The sequence below is a fragment of the Panthera uncia genome, chromosome E1, assembly GCF_023721935.1.
Source record: "Panthera uncia isolate 11264 chromosome E1, Puncia_PCG_1.0, whole genome shotgun sequence".
NCBI classification, from domain to species: domain Eukaryota; kingdom Metazoa; phylum Chordata; class Mammalia; order Carnivora; family Felidae; genus Panthera; species Panthera uncia.
Window position 1 is genome coordinate 13,506,730 of NC_064814.1, and position 26,688 is coordinate 13,533,417.

At 49.4% G+C, this 26,688-nt stretch overlaps 1 protein-coding gene and 1 long non-coding RNA gene across 2 annotated transcripts in view; one reads left to right on the forward strand and one right to left on the reverse strand.

The window, feature by feature from the left end:
- Positions 1 to 5,154: 5,154 nt before the first annotated feature.
- On the forward strand, positions 5,155 to 7,628 carry FZD2 (frizzled class receptor 2). The gene has a single exon (XM_049636269.1). The coding sequence runs from the start codon at positions 5,707 to 5,709 to the stop codon at positions 7,402 to 7,404; it is 1,698 nt and encodes a 565-aa protein (XP_049492226.1). The 5' UTR covers positions 5,155 to 5,706; the 3' UTR covers positions 7,405 to 7,628.
- A 13,899-nt stretch (positions 7,629 to 21,527) lies between these two features.
- Positions 21,528 to 26,688, reverse strand: part of LOC125926636 (uncharacterized) — a 53,851-nt gene continuing 48,690 nt past the window's right edge. The window contains exons 3-4 of the long non-coding RNA XR_007459123.1: positions 22,811 to 24,579; positions 21,528 to 21,758 (exon numbers count right to left, since the gene is read on the reverse strand). This is a non-coding gene — a long non-coding RNA (uncharacterized LOC125926636). The remainder of the gene's footprint in view (positions 21,759 to 22,810; positions 24,580 to 26,688) is intronic.

The window sequence follows — 26,688 nt, forward strand, 5'->3', positions numbered from 1 at the left end:
TGTTGGATATTGCCGACTGGCTGCCTTTCACTTATCTGTAACACACAAGCCTTTCGAGCGAGGGCAGTTTCCATGATCCGAACATACTATTCCCACAGCTCCCCATATCTGGCCCAAAGGTAAAATCAAGAAGTGTTTTTATGATCCCTTTATACAGATGAGGGAGCTGAAGCTAAGGAAGGAAAGGTGACCTACCCAAGGTCACTCAGCAGATGTGGGCTGGAGCCCAGACATTCTGAGCCCCAGACCAGGTTTCTTTCCTTTCCACTGGCTATGTGCTCTGTTCTCCCACCAGGCTGAGATTTCTGCTCTAGCAGACCATCCCGCGAAACGGGGTGCACGGTGTCATTGCAGCAGGGGCACTCAACAATCATTCCAGATATCAGATTTGTAGGTGGAGAGAGACGATTGAGGCACAGCAGTGCCTCAAGATTTGGAGAAGTGGCACTGGCACTGTGCACTGGGGACACTTAGGCTCCCGGCCTACAGGAGGAGCCCAAGACCAACCAGAATGTTCCTCGGGGCTGAACAGCAGTCCCGCTCAGCAGCAGATGGCAGACTGTTGCCCCCTAGACTCGAAGTTTCCTGAAGCTGGAGCATAGGTCTCTACAGACGTCGGTTGCTTTACATATAGTAGGTGCTCAATAATTTGTTGAATTAAAAACAATCGCTATTATTTTTCAAGCTTGTAGCCTACAATCAGGTCAAGTTAGTGCCATGCTCTACCTCATTTCATTGTCACAACTGAAACAAAGTAAACAAAAATTCTGACTTGAGGCTCTCAGGCTCAGAAGAAACAAATCTGTGACATTCACACATTGGCTGGAATCTCTCTTCTGGCCCCACCACTCCTTCTCAGTCTCCCTCCTCCTCAGCCCATGGTCCTCAACATTGGCATCTCCGAAATTTCGGTCTTCCCATCCAATCTGCCTCCCCTAGGTGATCTCAACTACTCTCACAGCCACAATCATAGGCTACAGCCACCAGATCTAAATCTAGCCCAGAGCTCCCTCCTGGGCCCTGACTTAATATATCCACCTGCGTTCTGGACACCTTCCCTTGGACCATCAGCTTGGACTGGCTCGACTATGCTCATTATCCACCCTGTCCCTGCATTTCCTAGCCTCCTTAACGACATCAGGGCATCTAGGTCAGAAACCTTGGTGGGCCTCCTCCCTTACTTCTCTCCAACGACACCGCTTCGGTCCAAATGATGCCCTCACCATCTGTTGCCTGGACTTGGCAATCTATTCCTAACTGGTATCCCTGACTCAGCCAAGTCATGTTGCCCAGGGCTGCCCAAATGCTTCAGCGTGACTGTCTCCCTTCCCCACACTTCAGAGCATCTCCATCGGCAGGAGTCCAGATTGGGTGCACAATATCTAAGGTCCCTGCTTATCTCCTTTGCCATCACCCTCCCACGTGTGATGCACACAGATGTACACAGGGCTCTAACAGGGCCAAAATATGTGCATACTCGTGCTCCTGCCATGTCCTCCACCACGCTCTTGGACACGCCATTCCCTCTGTTTGCAATGCCTATCCCTGCCTGGAGATGGTGGGTTCGCATTTCTGCACCTAGCACCTTACGTATGGTCTGCAAGGCCCTGCAGATCTGGGCTGTCTTTACCTTGTCCTATTTAATCGTCCCCACAATTACACAGTCCTCGGCTGCCCTCCCCAACTCAGATTCCCTCCTCCATTGTGCTGTCCCAGCATAGATTTCCCTCCATAGCAGCGAATCCTGTGGCAATTTTGCATCCATGTAAGAGACTATGTGGTAAATGTGAGTGCTGACCACTAGAATGGAAGCTCCACTGGAACAGGGGTTGGGCCTGGTGACCAATACAGAGTTGTTGTTTTTCATACATAGTTGTTAAGTGCATAAAAGCACACAATTCTTATACACGCCAGGGGCTGTGTGGTGTAGGAGACAGTAGCCAGCTTTAAGAGCCAAGAAGGCCTGGATTTAAATCTCAGCTCTGACACTTACTGTGGGACCTTGAGAAAGTTGTCAAATCTCACCTAAGGTCAGATTCTTCATCTTTAATTAATTAATTATTTTATTTTATTTTTTAATAATTAAAAAAAATTTTTAATACTTATTTTTGAGAGAGAGACAAAGCACAAGCTGGGGAGGGGCAGAGAGAGAGAGAGAGAGAGAGAGAGAGACAGAATCCAAAGCAGGCTCCAGGCTCCGAGCTGTCAGCACAGACCCCAAAGCAGGTCTTGAACCCATCAACCATGAAATCATGACCTGAACTGAAGTCTGACCCTTAACCGACTGAGCCACCCAGGTGCCCCAATTATTTTATTTTTAATTGTAGATTCTTCACCCATAAAAAGAATGCAATACCTACTTTGTAGGGATACACATAATGTATGTGCAGTGCTCAGTAGGAGCTCAATAAATGGTCGCAGTTACCCTGCGTCTCCAAGGATGTTTGCTGAATAAATATTTAATTCGTGTAACTTCTTGTTTTGAAAGGTTCTTAATGATTACAAAATGTATTCTTGTCATTCTGAAATTGCTTTGGATGCGTAGTCTCATGTTTTAAAAATCTGTTGACTCATTCCCACTTTGCAGATGGGGAAACTAAGGTTCAAAAAAGTAAAATGACTATCTGAGTTAGGGATCAGGTCCAGGCCAACGCTCAAGCTAATTAAAAAGCAATCAGAACTAAGTGCTGTATCTATCAAATGACATCATATAGTGTTTAAACTGAGAGAATCTACTAATTTCTTTTAGTTACAAATCTCCTGTAGTTGAAAGGTAGCTTTGTGTAAACGTTTGTATATAGTAAGTGCTGTATGGATAGACCCTCGGGTAGACGGGAGAGTGCTGTGGATACACCTGAAATCTGAAGATACAGGTTCTGGTCCTGTTCACACTCCAGACCTTCACGTGAAAGGCAAGAGTAATCATGAATTGTCGCGATTTCTTATTTCATGGAAAAATGCTAGCTACATGTAAGGTCTTAGTAGAATCACTCTTCCTTCCAGATGCCATAAACTCTTGAAGGGCAAAGGGCTGCTGCCATTTTCTCCTGTGTTGCCTACAACACCTCCCACAGTGGTTTGAAATTAGAAGATTCGATAAAAGTGTGTTGAAGGGATGACTGGTTTTCTGGGTAAATGAAAGAATGTCTATTATTTCTCTTTTCCACCTCCAGCTCCCCCTTTGTGGGGGCGGCTGGCTAAGGGATAACTGTCACTCAAAACTGGCCCTAGGGCAGGAAAACAAGTTTGTCGTGGAAGGAAATTGAAGATGCCGCGTTTCTATTGGAGATTTACTCTCAATTTCCTATCAGACGGTGAGCTTCCTGAGTGGAGAGTAGGAACCTGTCTTAACTCATTTTTGTTTTCACTGCTCTGCTCACAGGCTTGGTCCCAGCTCTGGAGATGTGCTGGGATGTACACTAGGAGGGGAGATCCGAAGGAGCAGCGCCTCAGGCGTGGTTCCCGCCTCCTAGAGTACAACTGTCCCATCCCCAGCCAGCTCTGCGACCAAGTGGTCTTGGGGTGGGGGGTGGGGGGGGGACTGGAAATGGAATGGAGAGTGAGGGTGCATGCCTCTGATTCTGAAGGAAAATATTCTTCCTAAAGTAGCGAAAAGGCAACTTCTCCAGGGTCCGATAAGGAACACTTTTATGTTGTAAATAACTTGAAAATCTGTTTATCATTCAATCCAGAAAAAAAAAAAAAATCCTGTCAGACCTGGATGTGTTGTATGTATCTACTTAGAATTTTTTTTCTTCTGCCCACCTATTCCTTTCTTCTTCCCGTCTCTCACATTTCTTTTGTTGTTGTTTTTAAAGCAATCCTTTTCTAGAACGGAGCAGGAAACAGCTCGCCAGGCTGGGAGGATTTGGTTTGTACTGAGAAGCAAAAAGGGTTTCCAAAACTCGATTTTCTTTCTTCTTTTTAAATGCCACCCCCCCCCCCCCGCCCCGCCTTTCCCTCCGGAGAGACCACAGAAATAATTGATCCATCATCCAGCATCAGACCCTGGAGATTTACATGCAAATCCCCCCTATCCTCCCCCAAACCTCTTCCCAAATTTAACATCCTAGAAGGAGAAAAAAAAGACCTTGCTAAACTAGTAGGAACCCTTCTAGCCTACTACACATCCCCAACCAGGTGAGAGATGGGGGGAGGGGTGGGTAATCCGCCACAACGCCACCCCCCTCCGCCCCCAGCCTCTCTCTCGCCACACACGCCACCTCTTTCTAGTGTGGAATCACTTAAGGTTTGGGTAAAGCTCCCTCCCTCCCAGGAGACTGTATCTGGAAGCTTTTAGGGGGCGGAGGCAGAGGTAGGGAGAAAGGAGGAAAATTCCCCCAAACGGTCTAAGAGAGTCATCTCCTCACTCAAAACTGCCCGTCACCCCCCACCCCCCACCATTAACTTTCGATTAAGACCTCCTCGTTATGGCAACTAAACTTTACTTTGCATAATTAAGATTTGCCTCGGAAGAAGGAGGAGGGAGAAGCCGTAGCTCTGGGCCATTCTCCTTCACCTCGCCCCTTTCAACCCCCGCCCCAATCCTCCAGCTCTGGGCCTCTAAGTTCCTGAGTTTTCTCACTTTGAGGTGCCACCGAACACAAAGAACCATAATGGGCTTCTTTGTGCTCGCTACGGGGCAATTACGCCCCGGAGTCCAGGCCCCTTTAAGAGCCTCTTAAAGAGACAGGCTCTCATTTTTCAGAGGGTTATTGAAGGGTGTGTTTAAGGGGGGGAAGGGCAAGGCAAACTCCTTGGGGTCTACGTAAGGCGTGAAGTGAAACTTTTGTCTGGATTCCTTGAGACGGGGTTGAGAGAAAATTCTTTGTGAACTGCTAGTTTCTTAAGTTTTTCTCTCTCTTTTTAAACACTTTAAACTTGAGATTTTTCAGTTGATTTGAAAAATTGGACTGGAATAGGTGGCGTTGTAGGAGCAGGGGCGGAGGTAAGGATTTTAAAGTGGCCCTACGCCGGAGACCGCCTTGGCCCCCCAGAAGAAGAATGATCCAGGGCTGAGTGGCTTGAGTCTGCCGCAGTTCTGGAGAGTGTGTGTCTCCGGATCTCGCCGCCGCGACTCCGGAGAAATCCCGTGCTGGGCAAACAGCCCTTAATATAATAATAGCTTGTCTCTTTAAAAAGCAAAAAGGGGGGGGAAAGTTTTGTTGGCATCTGGTTTCTGATCTCATTATGTTGTGGTCGACCAATCCAGCCCTCGGGGCTGGTCCTGGAGTTTAAATCTGATTGGCCGAGAGCACATTTTGGGATGGTGCTTAGCGCTCGACGGGGCGGTTTCAAGGATCCCTTTTTTGGGGGGCTGAGAGGAGGGCGGGGCCGCTGGCGGGGGCCCCCTTGAAACCGACTAATTGGGATCGGAGAGGCCGAGGTGAGGGCTGGAGGAAGGCACAAAGGAGTCGCTGGGCGGAGAAGGGAGGGGAGAGGCGAGAGGAGGAGGAAGAAGAGGAGAGAGGGCAAGCAGCGCGCGGTGTCTCCGGCGGCTCAGTCGGACCGCGGCGAGCGAGCCGGCAGGCGCGCCGCCCCCCTCCCCCGCCCGGCCTCCCCAACTCGGCAGCCGCCAGCAAACTTTGCAAAGAGGCGCGGGAGGCGGCAGCGAGGCGGCGGCGGCGGCTGGGAAGGCGCGCGGTCTCGGGCCTGGGGGCGGGGGCGGGGGGGCGCCCGGGAGCCGAGTGGGGGGCGGCGGCCAGCATGCGGCCCCGCAGCGCCCTGCCCCGCCTGCTGCTGCCGCTGCTGCTGCTGCCCGCCGCCGGGCCGGCCCAGTTCCACGGGGAGAAGGGCATCTCCATCCCAGACCACGGCTTCTGCCAGCCCATCTCCATCCCGCTGTGCACGGACATCGCCTACAACCAGACCATCATGCCCAACCTTCTGGGCCATACGAACCAGGAGGACGCGGGCCTGGAGGTGCACCAATTCTACCCGTTGGTGAAGGTGCAGTGCTCCCCCGAACTGCGCTTCTTCTTGTGCTCCATGTACGCACCCGTGTGCACCGTGCTGGAGCAGGCCATCCCGCCGTGCCGCTCCATCTGCGAGCGCGCGCGCCAGGGCTGCGAGGCGCTCATGAACAAGTTCGGTTTCCAGTGGCCCGAGCGCCTGCGCTGCGAGCACTTTCCGCGCCACGGCGCGGAGCAGATCTGCGTGGGCCAAAACCACTCCGAAGACGGCACGCCCGCGCTGCTCACTACCGCGCCTCCGCCCGGCCTGCAGCCGGGCGCCGGGGGCACCCCGGGCGGCCCGGGCGGCGGCGGCTCGCCCCCGCGCTACGCCACGCTGGAGCACCCTTTCCACTGCCCGCGCGTCCTCAAGGTGCCATCCTATCTCAGCTACAAGTTTCTGGGCGAGCGCGACTGCGCGGCGCCCTGTGAGCCGGCGCGGCCCGACGGCTCCATGTTCTTCTCCCAGGAGGAGACGCGCTTCGCGCGCCTCTGGATCCTCACCTGGTCGGTGCTGTGCTGCGCCTCCACCTTCTTCACCGTCACTACCTACCTGGTAGACATGCAGCGCTTCCGCTACCCGGAGCGACCCATCATCTTTCTGTCCGGCTGCTACACTATGGTTTCGGTGGCCTACATCGCGGGCTTCGTGCTCCAGGAGCGCGTCGTGTGTAACGAGCGCTTTTCCGAGGACGGCTACCGCACAGTGGTGCAGGGCACCAAGAAGGAGGGCTGCACCATCCTCTTTATGATGCTGTACTTCTTCAGTATGGCCAGTTCCATCTGGTGGGTCATCCTGTCTCTCACCTGGTTCCTGGCGGCGGGCATGAAGTGGGGCCACGAGGCCATCGAGGCCAACTCCCAGTACTTCCACCTGGCCGCGTGGGCCGTGCCGGCGGTCAAGACCATCACTATCCTGGCCATGGGCCAGATTGACGGCGACCTGCTGAGCGGCGTGTGCTTCGTGGGCCTCAACAGCCTGGACCCGCTGCGGGGCTTCGTGCTGGCGCCGCTCTTCGTGTACCTGTTCATAGGCACGTCCTTCCTCCTGGCTGGTTTCGTGTCACTCTTCCGCATCCGTACCATCATGAAGCACGACGGCACCAAGACGGAGAAGCTGGAGCGGCTCATGGTGCGCATCGGCGTCTTCTCAGTGCTCTACACCGTGCCTGCCACCATCGTCATCGCCTGCTACTTCTACGAGCAGGCCTTTCGAGAGCACTGGGAGCGCTCGTGGGTGAGCCAGCACTGCAAGAGCCTGGCCATCCCGTGCCCGGCGCACTACACGCCGCGCATGTCACCCGACTTCACCGTCTACATGATCAAATACCTCATGACGCTCATCGTGGGCATCACGTCGGGCTTCTGGATCTGGTCCGGCAAGACGCTGCACTCGTGGAGGAAGTTCTACACCCGTCTCACCAACAGCCGGCACGGCGAGACCACCGTGTGAGGGGGTGTCCCTACGCCGCCGCGCGTCCCCAGGCCACCCGCACCGCGCTTGCTTCTGCCCGGGGGGGCCTCCTACAGACTCCTTATTTTATTTTTTTAAATAAAGAACAATCGAAACCATTTCTTTTTTAGGTTGCTTTTTAAAGAGAATTCTCTGTTCAACACCCCCATCAGGTTTGTAATTAAAACTGTAAATAGTCTGTAAATTTAATTATATATTTTCTATTTAAAAGAAAAACGGAGGGGGGGGGCGCGGAGAAGGAGCAGCAAGGGGCGCCAGGGCTGAGGAATGAGGGGAGGGGGCGTTTAAGGGGGCCCTCGCCTTTCTTCGGTGCCCTTGCAAACACCATCTCCTACTTGGGTTAGTGTTGTGGTGTTTTGGCAGGGCTGGGCCTGCTGGAAGAGGTGTTTGCCGCGAGGAGTTGGAAGTTGGTTACATTCAACTCCCAAAGCCAAATACGTGAGCCTTCTCGCTGACGCTGGGCCTGTGGAAGCTGTTGGGTATTTTTCAACAAGACTCGGATTCTTCTTGTTTTATTTCCTTTCCCTTTCTCTCCCCACGTGCCCTGTCTCCTTCACTCCATCTTTGGAGCACTCCTAAAAGAGATGAAGACGTGCGGGGTGGGGGGAACCCAAACCCGCCAGTGGGACGGTGGGGATGGATAGGGCGAGATGGGGTGTGGAATGACCCTCACCCCTGTGGCCTGCTCCCCTGCAAGCCGGAAGATCTTTCTCCTCTTTGACTTTACTCCTTTTCAGCTGGCTGCCCCCAGGCGCTTGGAGTGGGCAGAAAGTGCTTTGTAGTGCTTTGTGAAAAGTGTTTTGAAACAAAACCACTCCCGACCCCTCACCCCCACCCCACCCCACCCCACCCCGCTGCTACCTTGAGTATCAATCCTGACTGCCTCCATTTTCAGGGGGAGCATTAGTTCGCAAAAGTCAACCGTTTGGAGATGCCCTTGCGTCTCTCCCCCGGCTCCCCTGTAGTCGGCTCCTTCCGCGGCACCCCCTCAACTCCCCCAAACCGAATATCTTCTCTCGCATTCAGATTAGAAGTTTGCGGGTTGGTTTGTGTGTTCTGTGTGGGGTTTGGGTTTTTTTGTTTTGCCTCAATTTTCCTCCCCAAAAGCAATAAAAATGGGTTGGGTTGGAGGGAGGGGACTGATGGACTGGTGGGATTTTTAGTTTTCCTTTAACAAAAGACGTTTCTTTTCAAACTTGTCCAGAAAGGCCGGGTAGGGAAAGGTGGGTATCTTTGCTTTGGAAGGAGGCTCTGGGCAGGCTCTTTGTGCTGTGGGGGTGGGGTTGAGTGTTTACATGACATTCTATATCACAAGATTGATAGAATGTTTATAACAGATGTTTCTTATCTTCCCCCTAAACCCCCCAAATAAAAGGCAACACTTTTCTGAAAGTATTTTTGACGCTGGTAAGAGAATTGCCGTATCCAATACACATCATTTCCCTCAACTATTTGGAATATTTTAGAATTTTAATTCCAAAGGATTGAAGACCAAAGGGTAGGGTGGAACAAGTATGCCACATAACTCAGTTTTTCACCATCGCCTGTTTCTTGATAATAGTGCAAATTAAAAGCTAATAATCATAATAAAGCACATTTAATTATCTTCTAGAGATCTAGCCCTTTAATTGTATTTAACAGGGTTGTAACATTTTATTAGTTTAACCAAACCACACCCCCTCTTTCCCTCTCCCCTTGGCCTACTTGGTTGGGGGTGGGGTGGAGAAGAGGTTCCCTGCCCCCAGACCTTGTTTTTTTAGCTAAATGATGATGGGGGAAATGGTGCCTTACCACCCTTTGTTGGCAGTCTTTGGGACAAGGGAGAAAGTAAGTTAGAACCCCTACTTCGATGTGTTTGTGTGTGTTAGTTTATGTTGGGGGAGGGGATCTGGAAATGTTTGGTGGTAATTGAAGTCGTATGTTGGGCTTTGTTTGGAATTGTATGAAGCCTGGGGATTTCAGCAGAGCCCCCTTCCCAAAATATATAACCTTCCCCCAAATGGTTTGTGCGGGTGGTCAACCTTATATGTTAAAACTAACTCTTTCTCAAATGATGATGTGTGTGAAGGCCCAACATGAGATTCTCTCAACTATCAAAGAAGCAGGCAGGGGAGTCACTCCCGGAGCTCCGTTTGCTGCAAAATTCTAAAGGAACCCCGCAAGGGCTGCAGGAAAGAGTTAAATTACAAATTGTGAGTGCCTCTCCTGGAAAGAATGGTGGGGGGGGGGGGGTGCAGTGGCTGAGAAGGAACCCAGTGGAAAGAGGAGAACTGGTCTCTTGAAGATTTGGGTAAGAGCCCATCCTGCATCCCCCCCGCCCCCCAAGGCCCAGGAGCCCAGCTCTTAGTGCTTTGGGTACATTTGTCAGTGGACCCTCATGCTGATAGCAGGAGCACTTGGTGGCCTAACAGCAATGATCTCTTTTCCTTCCCTGAGTGGGGGTGAGAGAGAGGGAATTTTGGTAAAGACTGTTCTTAACCCCCTTCCCTGAAAGTCTCCTGCCAACGCAGAAGAGGGCCCAAGAAAGTGGAAAAAATAGGTTTTATGGTGGGGGGGGGGGACAGGGTAGATGATAATGGCCTCCTTTGGACAGGACAGTTCTAGATGCCCTCCCCTTCCCCAAAGGCCGGGGAGGGGGGCAAGGGCTAATTACCTTATGGAAAGTAGTGGGGAATGTCCCACCTGGCTGCTCTCCTTGCTTTAATGAATCAGCTCTCGGAGGAAGGGAAGTGTTACCCCAAAGTGCAGGGAATTTAGGAGAGACCGTGCCTGGAGCAGAGACCCAAAGGCAGATTACCTGAGCTCACTGCCATATCTGGAGAGGGGTCTCCACTGCCTTGATTGGAAAACACAGTTAAACACATGGGCTCGGAGGCCTGCTTTTGCAGAGTTCTGGGCCACCCTATGAGTAGTTGTAAGTGGGCTGAGGCCTCCCTCTGGAAGAGAGAGGCTTTGTCTGGTGGAGGGTCAAGGGCCCAAAGGAAGACCTTTCACCTGAGGCCAGTCACATCACAGACGCAGCTGCTTTCTACCTGCTCTCCCACCCTCACCCCATCCCACAAAGGAGCAACAGGCTCTCTAAGTTCAGGGCATTTCTCCTCCAGACTCCTCGATCATGGATCAGACTTTGGCTTTTCCACACCTGCTCCCAGCCTCCCCTCCTAAAGATGGTTCTATTAGTTACAAACCCATTGTCCTTTAAGAACTAGCCGCAGAAGAGGACAGTAAAGTTTTCTAAGACAAAATTCTTCTGAACATCCCCAGAGAATGAAGATCACTAGGATCTGGGGCTGATGACTTCTGTATTATAGGGTGTTGGGGCCCTAGATCTGGGCTGGATTCCAGAAGTGGGGAGATGCCATCCCAGGGTGCCATGGGGCCCATGTCTGGGGAAGCTGAGCCCAGATTCTGCTATATCGGAGGCATCGTGCCTTTGATCATCTACCTGCTCGCTGTAGATGGTCCCTTCTTTCTCTGGACTCCCCTTCCTTTCCTCAAAACGAATTCTAAACTGGGGCCACTGACCCATCTGAGAACCTAAAAAATCTTTGGCGCTTTTCCTGGGAGAAAATGGGCAGACTCTGGTGAACAAACAATTCTGCATGTAACTTTAGGGGGCTGGTGAACTCTCTGTGCCCCCCTCCATGGCCCCATCCCCAAGCTAGTTTTCCAATTCCTGGTTTAGACATTTTCTAGTCCTGATGACTGGGTATCTCCACTTCTTCAGTGGGCATCCTTCACCTTCTTGGGGGAACTCTGGTATTCCCTCAAGTGTCTAATCACTTATGTTATGGAAAGGTTTGGGGGGGGGGAGTTCAGGAGGGAAAACCATCAGGTCTACAAAACCAGAAACACCCCCAAACCAGATTATTCCCTCATTGCTGCCTCTCTGGAAGGTAACAGATTATCAAGTGCAGCAGAGTGGAATGAGTGTGTAAATACCTTTGTTGTAGAGGGAGAAAAGCAGGCAAAAAAGAGACACACAGGCAGATCATGACAGAGAGTACAGGCTTTGGCATGAGACATTGCCAGCTATGAGCCCTGTGGAAGTCTCCTAACCTCTGAGCCCCTGTCCTCATCTGCAAAAAGGTGGCTGTACCTGTCTGGCAACTTGCCATGAAGATTATATCAGATGGTATACACAAAGCCAGCACATAAAAGTTCAATAAGTTGTAGCATCTCCCTGATACTTAGGCTAATTCCTAAAAGAATCGTTAGATCAAAGGATGTGCATTTCTTCAGGGCTTTTTACTCTATTGTTGCTGATAATTTTAACAAAACAGAATGATTTCCTGTGCTCCCAGGTTTTGCACCTGACTCTGGGTTCGAGCTCACAGTCTAGAGGCTCCTGGGGGTGGTGGGCAGTGTTTTTCAACCGGCCTCTCCTCTGATTAGGACAGAAATGTCTTACCCGCCTGAGTGAGCAGGGCACACACGCAGGCGGGCTCTCTCTCCAGCCAGCTTTGAAGCCGGCTAATTAGGGCTAGGGCTGTCACAGCTGGCTTCCCCTGCGCCTCCTCCCCCCCCCCCCCCCTGCTCTGCCCCATCCCCAGCCTCACTGCCTGAGAGCCCCTCCCCAGCTGCCTTGCCTTCCACTGCAGGCTTGCAGCCTTTCCAAACCATCTGGGCAGGGCCCGGATTTGATGCCTGGAGAAAGGACAAGATGGGACTTGGGACATGGAACAAGCCCAGAAACTATTGATTGAGTTCAGAGAGGACTGCCTGTGGCCCAGGACCCTCCTTATTCCTAATGAAGCCTGGGGAGGGGCCGGCCTGGGCTGAGGGCTGAGCCCTGGGCCCTTTGTTTGAGAGCCAAGCTTTCTGAAGGCTCCAGCCTCCCAACCTGGCCCTTATAATTAGCCCCAATCAGAGTGTTTATGTAGGGGCCTCGTGCGGAACTCAGAGCCCCATGATTTCATTCCAAACCTGGAGGAGGAGGGGCAGGAAAGGGATTTGTGCGGGGACATGCAAAAGGGAGGATGGGGTAGGAAGTGTTGAGAAGGAGGCCTGGGGTGAGGGGAGGGCAGGAGGTCCTGGAGCTGGGAGGACAACCACCCTCCTTTTGGCCATTGCAAGGGTCAGGAACCCCTCCCAGGGTCGCTGGCGCCCTGGCATTGTGACCCTCGGCCGGCCGGCCGGGGCCTGCACGCCTTCTGGGCAGGCTCTGTGGGTGGGTGGGCTTGTGCCAATCGGAAATGGCTTGGATATAATTAACCCAGCTAATCACCAGCCTCAGCCCGCTGGGAGGGGAGGGTACAGCCCAGAGCCCTGGCCCCCCCAGGAAGCGCCAGTCTCCCGTTCTTCCTCTGACTGGGGCCTACGGTGTGCCAGGCTCTGCAGCTGCTTAGGATAGTGGAGTCAGAGGGTGGGCAAGGAAGGGATGTAAGAAGGGAGGGTGCTTAATTCTCATCTCTCTGGCCTCACCCTCTAGGGGGAATGTGACAGGGAGTGGGCCTGAAGTGGCCATGCTGTGTGTGGGGGTGAGCACAGCAGCAGGAGTTGTGGGTGTGAGGGAGGGAGTACTCCCAGCCACTGCTCCCAGGTGGCGCTGGGTGTGACCCACAGTCCTATTGCATTTCCCAACTGGTCTAGGTCTCCTAGGGAACTCTCTGGGGTGGGATGTGGCTTGAAGGGAATTCTGTGTACTGGGTTTAATGTCTTTTGGTGAAAATCCTACAAGGCCTCCAAAGAGTGTCCCAACTCCCTCCCTCCCTCAGCAACTCAGCTCAGAAGGCTTTCCAAGGTCTGGATCTGGCTCTTAGCTCTCCAGTCTCACTTTCCACTGTCGTCCCCTACACTCCTATGTGCCATCCTCTGGAACTCTTGTGTTTTCAGACCAACCATGCCCCGTGATTTTGCATGTACTGTTCCTGTGGCCTGAATGCCTTTCCCTTTTCCTGGCTTTACATATTAACTACTGTTGACTCAGAATGTCCCTGAGGTCAGGTGGCCCCTCTGCAGACAGCCATACCCCTGGCCAATCCTGTCCCCACACTGTGTTCTCAATGGTCACAGCACATCACAGTATTGTTTGTCATTCCTTTCTTGACTACGACCTCTTTGAAGGAGAGCCTGTGTTTAGTCTTTTCTCTCTCTCCCTGAGCCTAGCAATACGCCTGGCACATAGCGGGTGTCCAACATCAGGCTCCGAGCCAGTCTCCTTGGGCCTGAATCTGGCTTAGCCCCTTGCTAGGTGTTGACCTCTCTGTACATTATCTGTAAATGGGAATAGTAATAATACTTACGTTGCAAGACTGGTTGGAGAATTCAATAAACTAATTCAAGTACAATGTTTAAAGCAGTGCCTGGCACATAGCAAGTGCTTAATAAATGCTAGTTAAGCTTATTCGTTCATTGCGTTGGCTCAGTAGTTAGTATTTTGTGTGTTCAGTGCTTACCACAAGTCAGGAACTTGCTAAGCTCTAGAGGGGCACAAATTCAGTCCCTGCCCACATGGAGACAACCATCTAGTTTAAGCAAATGAATGGATAGATGGTACTTTTGTGGTGCTTCTGAGTTTTTAATGTTTTGTTAAACAAGCTCTCTAAATAAGCGTTTGAGAATGTGTCCGTGTTCAAATATCAAATCATGATGTATCTATTTGGATAGTATAAAACAAGTAATGAAATTGGACATAATCCCTTATAAACTTAACATGTGTAATGTGTTGTTTGGAGCACATGAGAAAACTTGTCTAGGACAGAGGGTCCTGGAAGCCTCTTTCTTGCTCAATCTTCACTGCTGAGAATGCTAAAAAAAAATTTTTTTTTCTACCAGACAGAATCATTACTCTTATACAAAGATACAATAAATACATCAAAATTTCCATTTGACTCATCAATTAATGAAGTAATCAGCAAGATGTTCAGGAGAATCCAAAGAACCGAAAGATATCTAGGCCATCAAGAACATTGAAACAGGGGCGCCTGGCTGGCTCAGTCAGAAGAGTGTGTGACTCTTGATCTCAGGGACATGAGTTCAAGCCCCATGGTGGGTGGAGAGAGTACTTAAAAATAAAAGTGTTAAAAAAGACAGTGTTGGGGCACCTGGAGGGGCTCAGTTGGTTAAACATCTGGCTCAGGTCATGATCTCACATGGTCTCGCCGTTCCTGAGTTCGAGCCCTGCATCAGGCTCTGTGTTGATGGCGCAAAGCCTGCTTGGGGTTCTGTCTCTCCTCTCTGCCCCTCCCCTGTTTGTGCCCGCTCTAAACAAACAACAAGCAAACTTAAAAAGAATGTTGGAATAAATTTGCTTAATGTAAAACTGGGCAATATTCACTGGGTAATATCAGTTACATCTTCACCAGACACGGTTTACATTTTATGGACAAAAATAGTGTCCATGATTACAGTTGCCAGAGTTGTAAAATAACTGAAAGACAATAAAACTCAAAGATAACCTGCAAGGACACGCAGTAGTCTTCGCTGTCCCCCCCCCCCCGCCCCGAGTAATCTTTTTAACCATTTCAAAGTCTTTCACAATTTTCCTTGACAAGAAGTTCTGAACTCAGATACCTCAAGATGACCTGAGCCATGCAACCCTTCTGATCAAACAGCTTTTGTGCCAGGAGGGGGCCCATTTCCATCCAGAGAGAGCTAGAAATCTCCCGGCCCTCCCAGGGTTGGCACAGCCTTTGTCCACCTAACCTTCTCCACTCTTAGCTCCCTGGCTTCTCTCCCTTGCTTTCCTCTCCCGCCTCACCACTCGCATCTCCCCCAATTATGCAGCCAATCCTTTCAGCCTCCTTGTGGTAGCCATCATTTACAGGGGACATTCTATGTGCTAGACACTGTGCTAAGCACTATACATTCATAATAGCATTTAATGTTCAAAAGAACTACGAAATGAGTGCTGTCTTTACCTCAAATTACAGCATATTAGAGCAACTGAATTTCGTGGAAACAGCTGTTCAGAGGGCATCTAGCCAGCCCAAGAAGAGTACAGGCAGTCAGACTTTTAACCACAATACCAGAAATAGCAAATGGGGTCATTTCTCATGCCAGCTGTAATGCTTGGTAGTGGCTACCCAGGAGCACTGTGTTAAGATGGATTCCGAGGCTTCCTCTTGGTTTAATGGGAGATAGTGCTGGAATCCACTAGTGATGTCTGTCATGGTCAGAGACTCAAAGAATGTAAAGGTTGGCACCTATACCAGATAAAGGTCAGGCTGACTTTATACTATATCATCTCCTGCATCATCTCCTGAACATTTTTGTAACATTGCTGATGGTGGCCTCTCCTTCTAAGGCTCGAGCCCTGAGCCCTCAATGTCTGGATCTTAATGCCAGTTTTCTAGGTCTTTGTTACTCAAAGTGTGATTCCATCTGCTTTCTACCCACCCCCCTGCCCCCTAGCAGTGCCAACGCCTGGGAGCTTGTTAGAAAAGCAGAGTCTTGGATCTGACCTCATACTTACCGAATCAGAAGCTGCATTTTAACAAGATTCCCTGGGGATTTGTTTGCACATTCAAGTGTAAGGAGCACTGGTCCAGGGGACCTCTTTTCTCAGCTGCACCTGCCCCCACCTCAGCAGCCAGAATCATCTTCCAGGAAGGTGCTGGCTCAGGTCCAGGTCTGAGTATTCCCTACAGACCCTAACACTTAACCCAGAAGAACCAGGTGTGTTTACGGACTATTTCAACTGAGGCTTGAAAACTTTAAGACATCCTCTTCCACACTGGAAAAACCTTGCAGGATTCTCTGGCTTTTCCCACTAGGAATGTGAGTGCCTCTGGGTCTGCTGGCCACACCTCTACAGCCAGCGCCATGTCCTTTCCTGTTTTCTGAGACTTTGCAGAGTCTCTCTAGGGCCTCAAGAATCCAGCCCCAACTTTCCACCCTAGCTTTTGAGACCTTCGCCCCTTCTCATAGGGGCTCAGGGAGTTGGGGTGGAATCAGGCAGCACACAGATGTGGAGGAGGAATAGTTGCTGAATCTGGGAGCAATAGCTGGGTATTCAGCCATTGGTTCAACCAGTGTTGAAAACTATTCTTTGCCAGGCATGGGGGTACAGTGAAGAATAGAGCATGGTCTCTGCTCTTGAAGAAAGTGGCCATATAAGCAGATGATCACAATACCATGTGATACAAAAGACAGACACTGTGGTTGTTGGGAAAAAGACAAGGGCTTTCTGTGCAAAAGGAACCCCATGGCCAAAGCCATGGAAGAACATGGCGTAGTCAGGGAACAGTGAGAAGTAAAGCGTGCCTGGAACATAGGATGAGTGTAGAGGAGAGTGGCAGGGCTGATCTAAGTGAGGATTTGGGTTGAGCCCCAGCAAAATTTCAATCTCACGCTAGCTTGGCCCTGAAACACACATCTGAGCCACCCCTGCCCGTTCTCAACAGCAGATCTCATTTCTTTACTGACTTGAGCCAATCAGAAGCAAGAGCCATGTACATACACACACACACACACACACACACGCACACACACTCACAGATACACACACGGTCTCTTTTTAATCAATGACTGGATCCCATCCCTACTAATGCCCTCTTTCACACCAATAGGAGTAGGAATAATCAGTGAATTTCCTGGTAAAGAACTGTAGGGCAGGACTTGGGGTCTCCCTGACCTAAGACATGGCTACAAATAGAGGCAGCCTTGGCTACATGTATGTACCAGACCTGTGTGACTGTGTGTGTGTGTGGCTATACATGTGTGAGTGTATACATGCATATCTCTAGGGAGGAGTGTGAACTGTTGCCTTGAAGGGAGAGATAATCCGAATTCCTTGACAGAGAAAGAGGGATAGGTTGGTCCATTGACATCCCTGTAGGATTCATATGAGAAACTTCCCTGGGGGTCAGAAAGTGAGGTGGCTATAATACATAACTTCAGATTATTTGGCTCTCCTATTGAGAGGTGGAGTCTGTGTCTCCTCACCTTGAATATGGGCTGCTTTGACCAGTTGAGTATAGTGGAAGCGATGCTACATGACATCCCAGGCTGGGTCACGAAGACCCACGTAGCTTCACCCTGTTCATGGGAACCCTCACCCTCAGGATTCCTGAGCTGCCATCTAAGAAGTCAGGCTTTCCAGAGACCACCATGCTAGAGAGGCCACATGGAGGTGCTCTGGTTAATATGTCTAGCTGAGCCCAGCCTTTCAGCCATCCCTACTGACACACTAGACAGGAGGGAAACCATCTTAAATCGTCCAGACCAGCCCACCTAGCAGCTGAATATCACTAAATAGCCTCAACGATGCCTGTGGAACAGGAGAATCACCCCACCAAGCCTTATCCAAATTCTTGACCCATAAAATTATGGGATATAATAAAATGGGTGTTCTTTTAAGCTACTCAGTTTTGGGGTACTTTGTTATGCAGCACTAGAGAACTGAAACAAATGGATAGTAATAATTCAGTTAATTAAGTACTTGCTATGTATCTGGCATTATTCTAAGTATTTGACATGCATTACTTCATTTATTCCCAAGAATAGGCTGGGAACCAGAGCAGTTAAGTAATTTTTTCAAGGTAACAGCTTGTAAGTGTGATCACTTAGACCTGAACTCAGGTAGTCTGACACCAGAGCTCATCTATTAACCTCTACCTTATACTGTAGAATAATAGAGATTAAAAGGCTCTTCAAGATCACATGACTGGGGGTGCCTTGCTGGCTCGGTCAGTGGAGCACGCAACTCTTGATGTCACTGTTGTAAGTTTGAGCCCTACACTGGGTGTAGAGATGACTTAAAAATAAAATCTTAAAAATAAATAAACAAAATAAAAATATTTAGGGGCACCTGGCTAGTTGGAGGAGTATGTGACTCTTGATCTTGGGGTTGTAAGTTCAAGCCCCATGTTGGGTGTTAGAGATCACTAAAAAAAAAATACAAAAGAATCTTTAAAAAAATCATATGACCGAACCCCTTTATTTTACAGATAAAGAAGTGGAGCAACAGGAGGGTTAGACAAATAGCCCTGGGATCCCACAGTCTCTTTGCACCACGTCAAGTCCAGATCCTACGTTTGCTGACTCTCAGTCTAGGGGGAAAAGCAGAATGGGACATTCTTCTATCTCAACATGCCCTTCCTTCTGGACCACCATACCTGCCTTCTGTCTCAGGGTCACCATACAAAGTCCTTGGTTTCAATCTCTGCCATTTACCGTACATGTGTAAAAATGACTAGCTTCCTCTCAGGACTTCTGGGTACACAAATGCATGGGTGTGTGCATGCACACATATACATCCGTTTTCATCAGAGCTAGGTAAAATTTTTGTTGACTCCATCTCAGGGGTTAGGATTTTTGCTTTCAAAGGTATTAGGCTGGCTCAAGATCCTGCACTAGGAATTTCTCTGGTCCTTCTCTTTTCCTCATGTCGTTTAAAGTGGAAAAACTGCATGACTGCATGTGGTAGGCAGCTTCTGGGGTGGCCCCCAGTGATCCCTGCTTCCTGGTGTTCACGTCTTTATGTAATCTCCTCCCTGCGTGGTAAGGGATTGAGGCCTGCCAACACCCATGTCAGTGAGTTTGGAAGCGGATTCCCTTCCCCCCACTCTGTTCTAGTCAAGTCTTTGGATGAGACCCCAACCCCAGTTGGCAGTTGACTGCAGCCTCGCGCGATTTGTTGAGCCAAAAGCACCCACCTAAGCTGTGCTCGCCGTTATGACCCACAGAAACTGCAAGATAATAAATGCCTGTTGTTTCAAAATACTTAGTTCTAGGGGCCCCTGGGTGGCTTAGTCGGTTAAGCATCTGACTTTTGATTTCAGCTCAGATCATGATCTCACGGTTGAAGAGATCAAGCCCCGCCTGCGTCGGGCTCTGGGCTGACTGTATGGAGCCTGCTTGGGATATTCTCTCTCCTTCCCTCTCTCTGTGCCCCTCCCTCTCTCTCTCAATATAAATAAACATTTTGTAAAAACCTTTATTTTTTTTAATGTTATTTTTGAGAGAGAAAGAGAGACGGAGCATGAGCGAGGGAGGGGTAGAGAGAGAGAGGGAGACACAGAATCCGAAGCAGGCTCCAGGCTCTGAGCTGTCAGCACAGAGCCCGACGCAGGGCTCGAATCCACCAACCGCGAGATCATGACCTGAGCCGAAGTCAGATGCTTAATTAAGACTGAGCCACCCAGGCACCCCCAAGAATCTTTAAAAAAAATACTTAGTTTTAGAGGCGCCTGCGTGGCTCAGTCGGTTAAGCGTCCCCCTCGTCATTTTGGCTCAGGTCTTGATCTCACCGTTTGTGGGATTGAGCCCTGTGTCAGGCTCCATCTGACATGTGGAGCCTGCTTGGGATTCTCTCTCACTGTCTCTCTGCCCCTCCTCCACTTGCACATGAGCATGTGTGTGTGCTCTCTCTCTCTCTCGAAATAAATAAACGTTAAAAAATTTTTTTTTAAATTGGGGCGCCTGGGTGGCTCAGTCGGTTAAGTGTCCGACTTTGGTTCAGGTCATGATCTTGCAGTCGGTGAGTTTGAGCCCCACGTCAGACTCTGTGCTGACAGCTCAGAGCCTGAAGCTTGCTTCGGGTTCTGTGTCTCCCTCTCTCTCTGACCCTTCCCCACTCACACTCTGTCTCTGTCTCTCAAAAATAAACATTAAAATCATTTTTAAAAAATTTTTAAAATAAAAATACTTAGTTTTGGGTAATTTTTTTTTTTTTTACACAGCAATAGATAACCAATGTACTGCACATTGAGGAAATTCTAGGGTACAGATGATGTAAACAGTAAGAGACAGATATAAAAGAATTCTTTCCTTGATCCATCTACTTATTCACTCATTCTTTCAATACACTTCTACCTGCTTTGCCCCTAGGAATACAAAGATGAATGATACCATTTCTACCACAGAAGAGCTTCCAGCCTAGTGGGAGAGGCGAACTTGTAAATGGATTCTTAAAATGTAGTGATAAATGCAAATAGAGGAAGGTCCGGAGTTTCTGAGCAACACAAAAGAGGGATAAAAATAATTCTGCCTGGCTTTATGAATAAAGCTTCATTGAGAGTACATTTAATTTGGGTTTTTGAAAAAGGGGTGGGAGTTTTCCAGGAAGACAAGGGAAGGAAGAGCTTTCCAGGTAGTAGGATCTACATTTACCTGTACTGAGAGGCCGAGAAAGCCTAGTATGTTTGGGGACTCACTGGTCATCCCATGTGGCTGGATTTTTTTTTTTTTTTGAGAGAGAGAGAGAGAGGCAGAGAGAGGGGGACAGAAGATCCGAAGTGGGCTCTGTACTAACACCAGTGAGCCCTATGTGGGGCTCAAACTCATGAACCATGAGATCATGACCTGAGCCAAAGTCGGACACTCAACTGACTTAGCCACCCAGATGCTCCCAATGTGGCTAGATCTCAAGAGTACTAGGTGGCAGGGGAGACTGGCAAGGTAGGTTGACTAATCAAGGTACTTGGTGCCAGCCTCAGATTTTTCGTTTTTATCCTACAGGAAATAACAGGTAGAGGTGTTTAAGCTCAGTGAGTACTGTGATCAGATTTGTGTTTTAGAAAGAGAACTCTGGAGGCAATAAGGAGGATGGCTGGAAAGAGGAGTCTAAAGTCAGAGAAATCAGGCAGGATGCTGATTCTGATCCAAGAGAGGGGTCAGATGAGGCCTAGCCTAAGCAGTGTCTGTCAAATCGAAAGGAAAGTGAAGGAGGAAGCAGCTTGAGGTTACCAGCTGGGATAATTGGATGGGTGAGCCATCATTCACCAATGGAAGGAATAAAGATAACATGCAGATGTGAGAGTAGAGAATCTGTTAGGATCATGTAGATTATGCTGCAGTGATTAATAACTTCGAAATCTCATTGGCTTAACGAAACAAAGATTTGTTTTGTTTTCTCACTCATACTATAGGTCCTATGTGGTCCACAGGGGTCTCGACTCCATACAGTCACTCAGGGATCCAAGCTCCACCATCTTGTAGCCACACCACCTACAACACATGGCTCCTTTAGTCACGTCCTCAGTTACATGACAGGAGGAGAGAGAGACACTAGAGAATTGTGTACAGGGCTTTTTATTACCCCAGCCCAGACATGATGTACGTTGCTTCCATGCACATTTCATCGGCCAGAACCAGTCTTATGGCCTCTCCTAACTACAGAAGTTTGGAAAGTAGAGGGGAGCACATAGAATACTTGGTGAGCATGATTTTCTCTGTTTATTACAAGAAGGTAATAAACTCAGTTTTGAACGCATTTACTTCAAGCAGAAGATATCCGGTAAGCATTTGGAGATGTGGTCCTGACATTCAGACAGGAGTTGAGAGCTTGAGCTGTAGGTTTGAGCACTGATCTTGTCCCTGCCTTCTGGAGGGTTTATCAGTCAATCAATCTGAGGGATGGCGGCCTGCCTACACCCATGTGAGACATTCTGGACAAGAAGAGAAACATATGTATAAATAGCTGTGATCTGCAAGAGGTCAAGTTACATGCTATTTGGCTACAAGCAAAGTGCCATGAAAGGAAAGATTGGAGGAGCAGTGAATCCCATGACAGTGAGTAAGAGTGTCACAAGCAAAGGGCAATGATAGCCGACCTCTCAATGGATTGGTGAACCGACACAGGTAAGGAGTGCACGAGAGCAGCAAAGTATGGCAGATTTGGGGAGAGAGGCACCAGGCAAAAGAGAGAAGTCTAGAAGCGGAGGTAGGCAGGGGGCAGATAGTGGAACGTTTTAATGCCAGGTCAAGGAGCCCGGACTTTATGCTGTAGTTATAAAAAACCACTGGAGGCTTTGGAGAGAGAGGGGACAGATAGATGTGTGAAGAAGAGATGGGAACATTTTTTGGATTACTTTCCTCCCTTCAGTGGAAACCAGGCTCCTCACTTGCAAGCACATAATGCGTACACACACACACACACACACACACACACACACACACCTTTTTCTGCCCAGATCCCAGATCCCACTTCTGTATCATAATCCTAGATGATAACTCCTTTATCACTGTTACCAACTAGGCAATTTATGTGACTATCTGCCCACATTATTCCTTCCTCCCTTTTTTCCTCCCTCCCTCCCTTCCTTCCCTTTCTATTTTTACTGAGATATAACCTAGAGTGAAATGCACAAAGTGCATGTTAAGTATAGATTAATGAATTTTTACATGTGTCAACACTCACATAAACACTGTTTAAGATATAGGACACTTTCTTCCAGTGAGTTCTGCTCTAGAGGCAACCACTATTCTGACTTCTATCACAATCAATTACTTGTGTCTGTTCAAGAACTTCTAGCAATGAAATAATATAAAATTCCCTTGTTTGTATCTAATGGCTATGAGGTCCATCCACATAGTTGAATCCTGGTCTTATCCTGAGCTGTTCCAGCTTTTAAACCAACTTCCTATCCTTCTCTTTCCCTCTCCTCTTCTTTCTTCTTCCCTTCTTCCTTCCTTTCTTCCATCAGTATGTAGAAAGTACCTTTGCAAAGGTGCTAGCGAAGCAGCAGTGAGCAATGCAGAATTTGGTTCCTGTTCCTTTGGAAGGGTATGTTCTAGTGGGAGGGCGAGGGGAAACCCCAGGTAATTACAACACAGCGTGATGAGCACAGTGCTAGTCAAGTCTAGGGTGCTATGGGAATTCACAGAAGAGGCGTCAAACCCCAACTTTATGGACCACGGAAGACTTCCTGGAGGAAACAATATCTAAGCGGAGACCTGAATGATGAATAGAGTGTTGTGAGCAGCCGCCTGTGTAAAACCTGCAAGGCAAAAGAGGAAATGGTGCTTTCAAGGAACTGCAGGAAGGTCAGAGATGTTCCGCTCAGCTGGAGCGCAGAGTGCAAAGTGGGAAGGGGTGAGGCTGTGGGGGCTAGGTGGGGCAGATGCTGAAGGGCTTTGTGAGCTCTGCTAAGGAATCTAAACTTGAAGGTGTTGTGGGCCGTCACCGAGGGGTTTTCAGGAGAAAAATGACACAGTGAGGATTTGGTTTCTTTTGTCTATTAATAAATTTGACTTTGAACCGATTTTTTTAAAGTCTTTCAGTTCTTTTAATTTTTATTTATTAAAAATTTTTTTTAAGTTTATTTATTTGAGAGAGAGGGAGAGAGTGCACCAGCAGGGGAGGGGCAGAGAGAGAGAAGGAGAGAGAGAATCGCAAGCAGGCTCCACATTGTCAGTGTGGAACCTCATGAGGGGCTCAAACTCATAAACTGTGAGATCATGACCTGAGCCGAAGTTGGACGCTTAACCGACTGAGCCACGCATGCACCCCCCATCCAGTTCTTTTTTTTAAAGTTTGTTTGTTTTTCAGTTTTATTTATTTAAGTAATCTCTATACCCATGTGGGGCTCGAACCCATGACCTTGAGATTAAGAATTCCACGCTCTATTGGCTGAGCCAGCCAGGCGCCCCCTGAATCCATTTTTAAAAGGCATTTTAGGGGCACCTGGGTGGCTCAGTGGGTTGAGCGTCCAGCTTTGGCTCAGGTCAAGATCTTATGGTTCGTGAGTTCAAGCCCCGCATCGGGGTCTGTGTTAACAGCTCAGAGCCTGGAGCCTACTTGGGATTCTGCGTCTCCCTCTCTCTCTGCCCATCCCCAGCTCATGCTTTCTCTCTCTCTCTCTCTCTCTCTCTCAAAATAAATAAACATTAAAAAAATTTTTCTTTTTAAAGGCATTTTAGTTTTTGGAAAGGTACGCGCATGGTACCAAAAGGTGTATCACGAAGCACAGGTCTCCCTGGCTCGTCCGTCCCCCACTTCACCAGCCCCCCATAGGTAATCTCTCTGTCTGCAGTGTGGAAAGCAACATGGTAACGAAGCAAGAGTGGAAAACGGAGAACTTCTAGGAAGCTATTGCACATTCTAGGTAAGAGAGGACAGTAGTGGTGGTGGGAATGATTTGAAAGATGCTTCGGAAGCAGAAACAACAGCACCCGGGCACAGATTAGAAGCAGGGGTGAAGGATGACAGCCCAGGGAGGAGGACAGTGCCTTTCAGTGAGCCAGGGGGAACAAAGGGGAGCACAGGGAGGGGAATGTGGTGGACGGTCTGCAAAGAAATGCCTTCTCCATTCGGAGCCTTTCATCTAGTTTTCACTCTCCTTGAATCTGGGTGGCCTTTGACTTGCCTTGATCAATAGGATGCAGTAAAACTGATGTCCTGACGGTTCAGGTGTAGGTTTTAGGAGGCCCGCCACAGCTTCCACTTTGGCGTCTCGGAAGCCAGCCACCATGTGAAGCGTAAGCACGCTGCAGGAGAGAAAGAGGCTACTCAGAGAGGGAGAGAGACACTCCGGAGGATGAGAGACTAGGCAGGAAAGAGAAGCACCCCCATCTCTCCCTGCCACGTTAGCAGAGGCACCAGACACATTAGTAAGGCCACCTCAGATGCTCCAGGCCCAGCTGAACTTTCCCCGGCCAACACTGCAGGGAGCGGAGGCAAGCCGTCCACACCAAACCCTGCCCAAACTGCAGAATCGTGAGCACATAAAAGATTGCTGTTGTTTTAAGCCACTCAGTTTGGGGTGGATTGTCACCCAATAGATAACTGAAAGAAGTAGGGAGGGATGGGGGAGAGAGGGTATAAGTTCTGCATCCACGGTCTTTCCTTCTTTTCATTCTTAAGATCCTCAGTGTCCCTGCGAAATACCTGCAGCTTTATAATTCAGCTTTATAATCTTCCACCTAGAAGGTTCAGGTGTCTTGGTCTACTGTTTCTCCAGTGCCCACATCAACAGCTCTGAAACCCAACTGCATGTTGATTACTGTTTCCTTGGGTCAACCTAGGGTTGGTTCCAATTCTACCTTTGTTTCGGCGGGGGGGGGGGGGGGGGGGAGGAATTTGTTTTTTCTAACATCATACCCCAGGGAGAAATGTTATTTCTCTGTATTCCTCATTTTCTAATGCAGGGCTAACTGTGAAGGATAGTTGTTCACTAAATGCCAGACGAATGACTAATGAGGCTCTCTTGGAGAGAATCCTAAATGGGGTTCAATTCCTAACTTCCTGTTCTAACCGGAGGCCTTCAGTTTCTCCATTTATGCAAGAAGGTCTCACCGCACTCCTTCCGACTCATGTACAGTAATGAATTAAGGGGCTTCAACGTTGTCAGAGAGCCATCCGTCTGTGCCTCCATGGAGAAATGGCTGGGCCCAGGAGGAAGCAGGTGATGTGACACAAGCGGGCGTGGGGACAAAGACCCAGAGAGGTCTATGTTCCTCAGCAGGAGAGGGGACGTGTATATTTGCTGCATGAGGGCGAGAGGGTGACTGACCCCATGCTCCCTGTCTCAGTGGCCCTCCTCTGCCCTCACACGGGACTGCCGCCAAGAGCTGCCAGCTGGGAGAACCTGCCATCACTCCCCTCCTCTGGATTGCCTCTCCAGGGAGACTTGGGTACCCTCCATGCAGTCCCTGTTGACTGCTCTTGGTGGCCTGCCCAGAGCCCATTTCTCCACAGGTCTGAGGAGATGGGCATCTTCCCTGTAGCCCCAAACCCAGTTCTAGTGACAGTGGAATCTAAGAAGGAACTCAGAAGACACTCTAGTCTAACTTTCCCATATTCAAGATAAGGAAACTAAGGCCCAGGTCAGGGAAGTGACTTGTCCAAACGCCCCAGCTGGTTCATGGCAGAGGTGAGGCCAGCACCCACATTTCTCAACTCCCAAACTGGTGCCCTCTGTTGCTTACACGGCCTCCCGCAGGGCTCTCCCCTCTCTGACCTCCCTTTCCTTTTTACTATTCTTTCTCTTCTCAGCCTCTCTCCAGCACATGCCCCACATAGGGACACTTCCAACAGGGGAGGGGGTGGCTAGCAGGCAGCCTGTCCTAATGGATGTGGGACATACAGAAGGCAGATGAGGTGGGTGCGCTCCGAACATGTCAAGCAGTGCCACTTAACACAGCTGCTCAGGCTTGGGCATCGATACACATGCACACATGGACAGTCACACACCTCCTTTAGGGTCACCTATGCTTTCCACCAGTCCCCCCAGTCAGATGGACCCTGGCACAAAGTCAAGTCACAAGACTCCTCACCTGGCCTCAGCCCTTGGTGTCCCACAAACTAGCTAAACTGGTGGCACCTGGGTAAGGACAGCCGAATGACCCGTTCTGGCCCTTGATCCAGAGATGGGAAAGAGAAGACAGGTTCAGAGCTGTCATCAACGTGGCACATCTTTATGTACTTAGAACTCCTGCCTCTGGGTCCCTAAATGTCCCTCCCTGAGAGGATAACGGGAGGGTGAGGACCCCACTTTCCTTCTTCTTTCTGCTCCCTTTGCTACCCCCCTCTTCCCGTCTTGATAAGAATCTGTTTGAATGAAGCTCCTGCCAGGCCATAGATTCCATCTGAGACAC

Bases quoted from the DNA above. Each gene is read 5' to 3' on its own strand.
- FZD2 (XM_049636269.1), top strand. From the start codon at position 5,707: ATGCGGCCCCGCAGCGCCCTGCCCCGCCTGCTGCTGCCGCTGCTGCTG.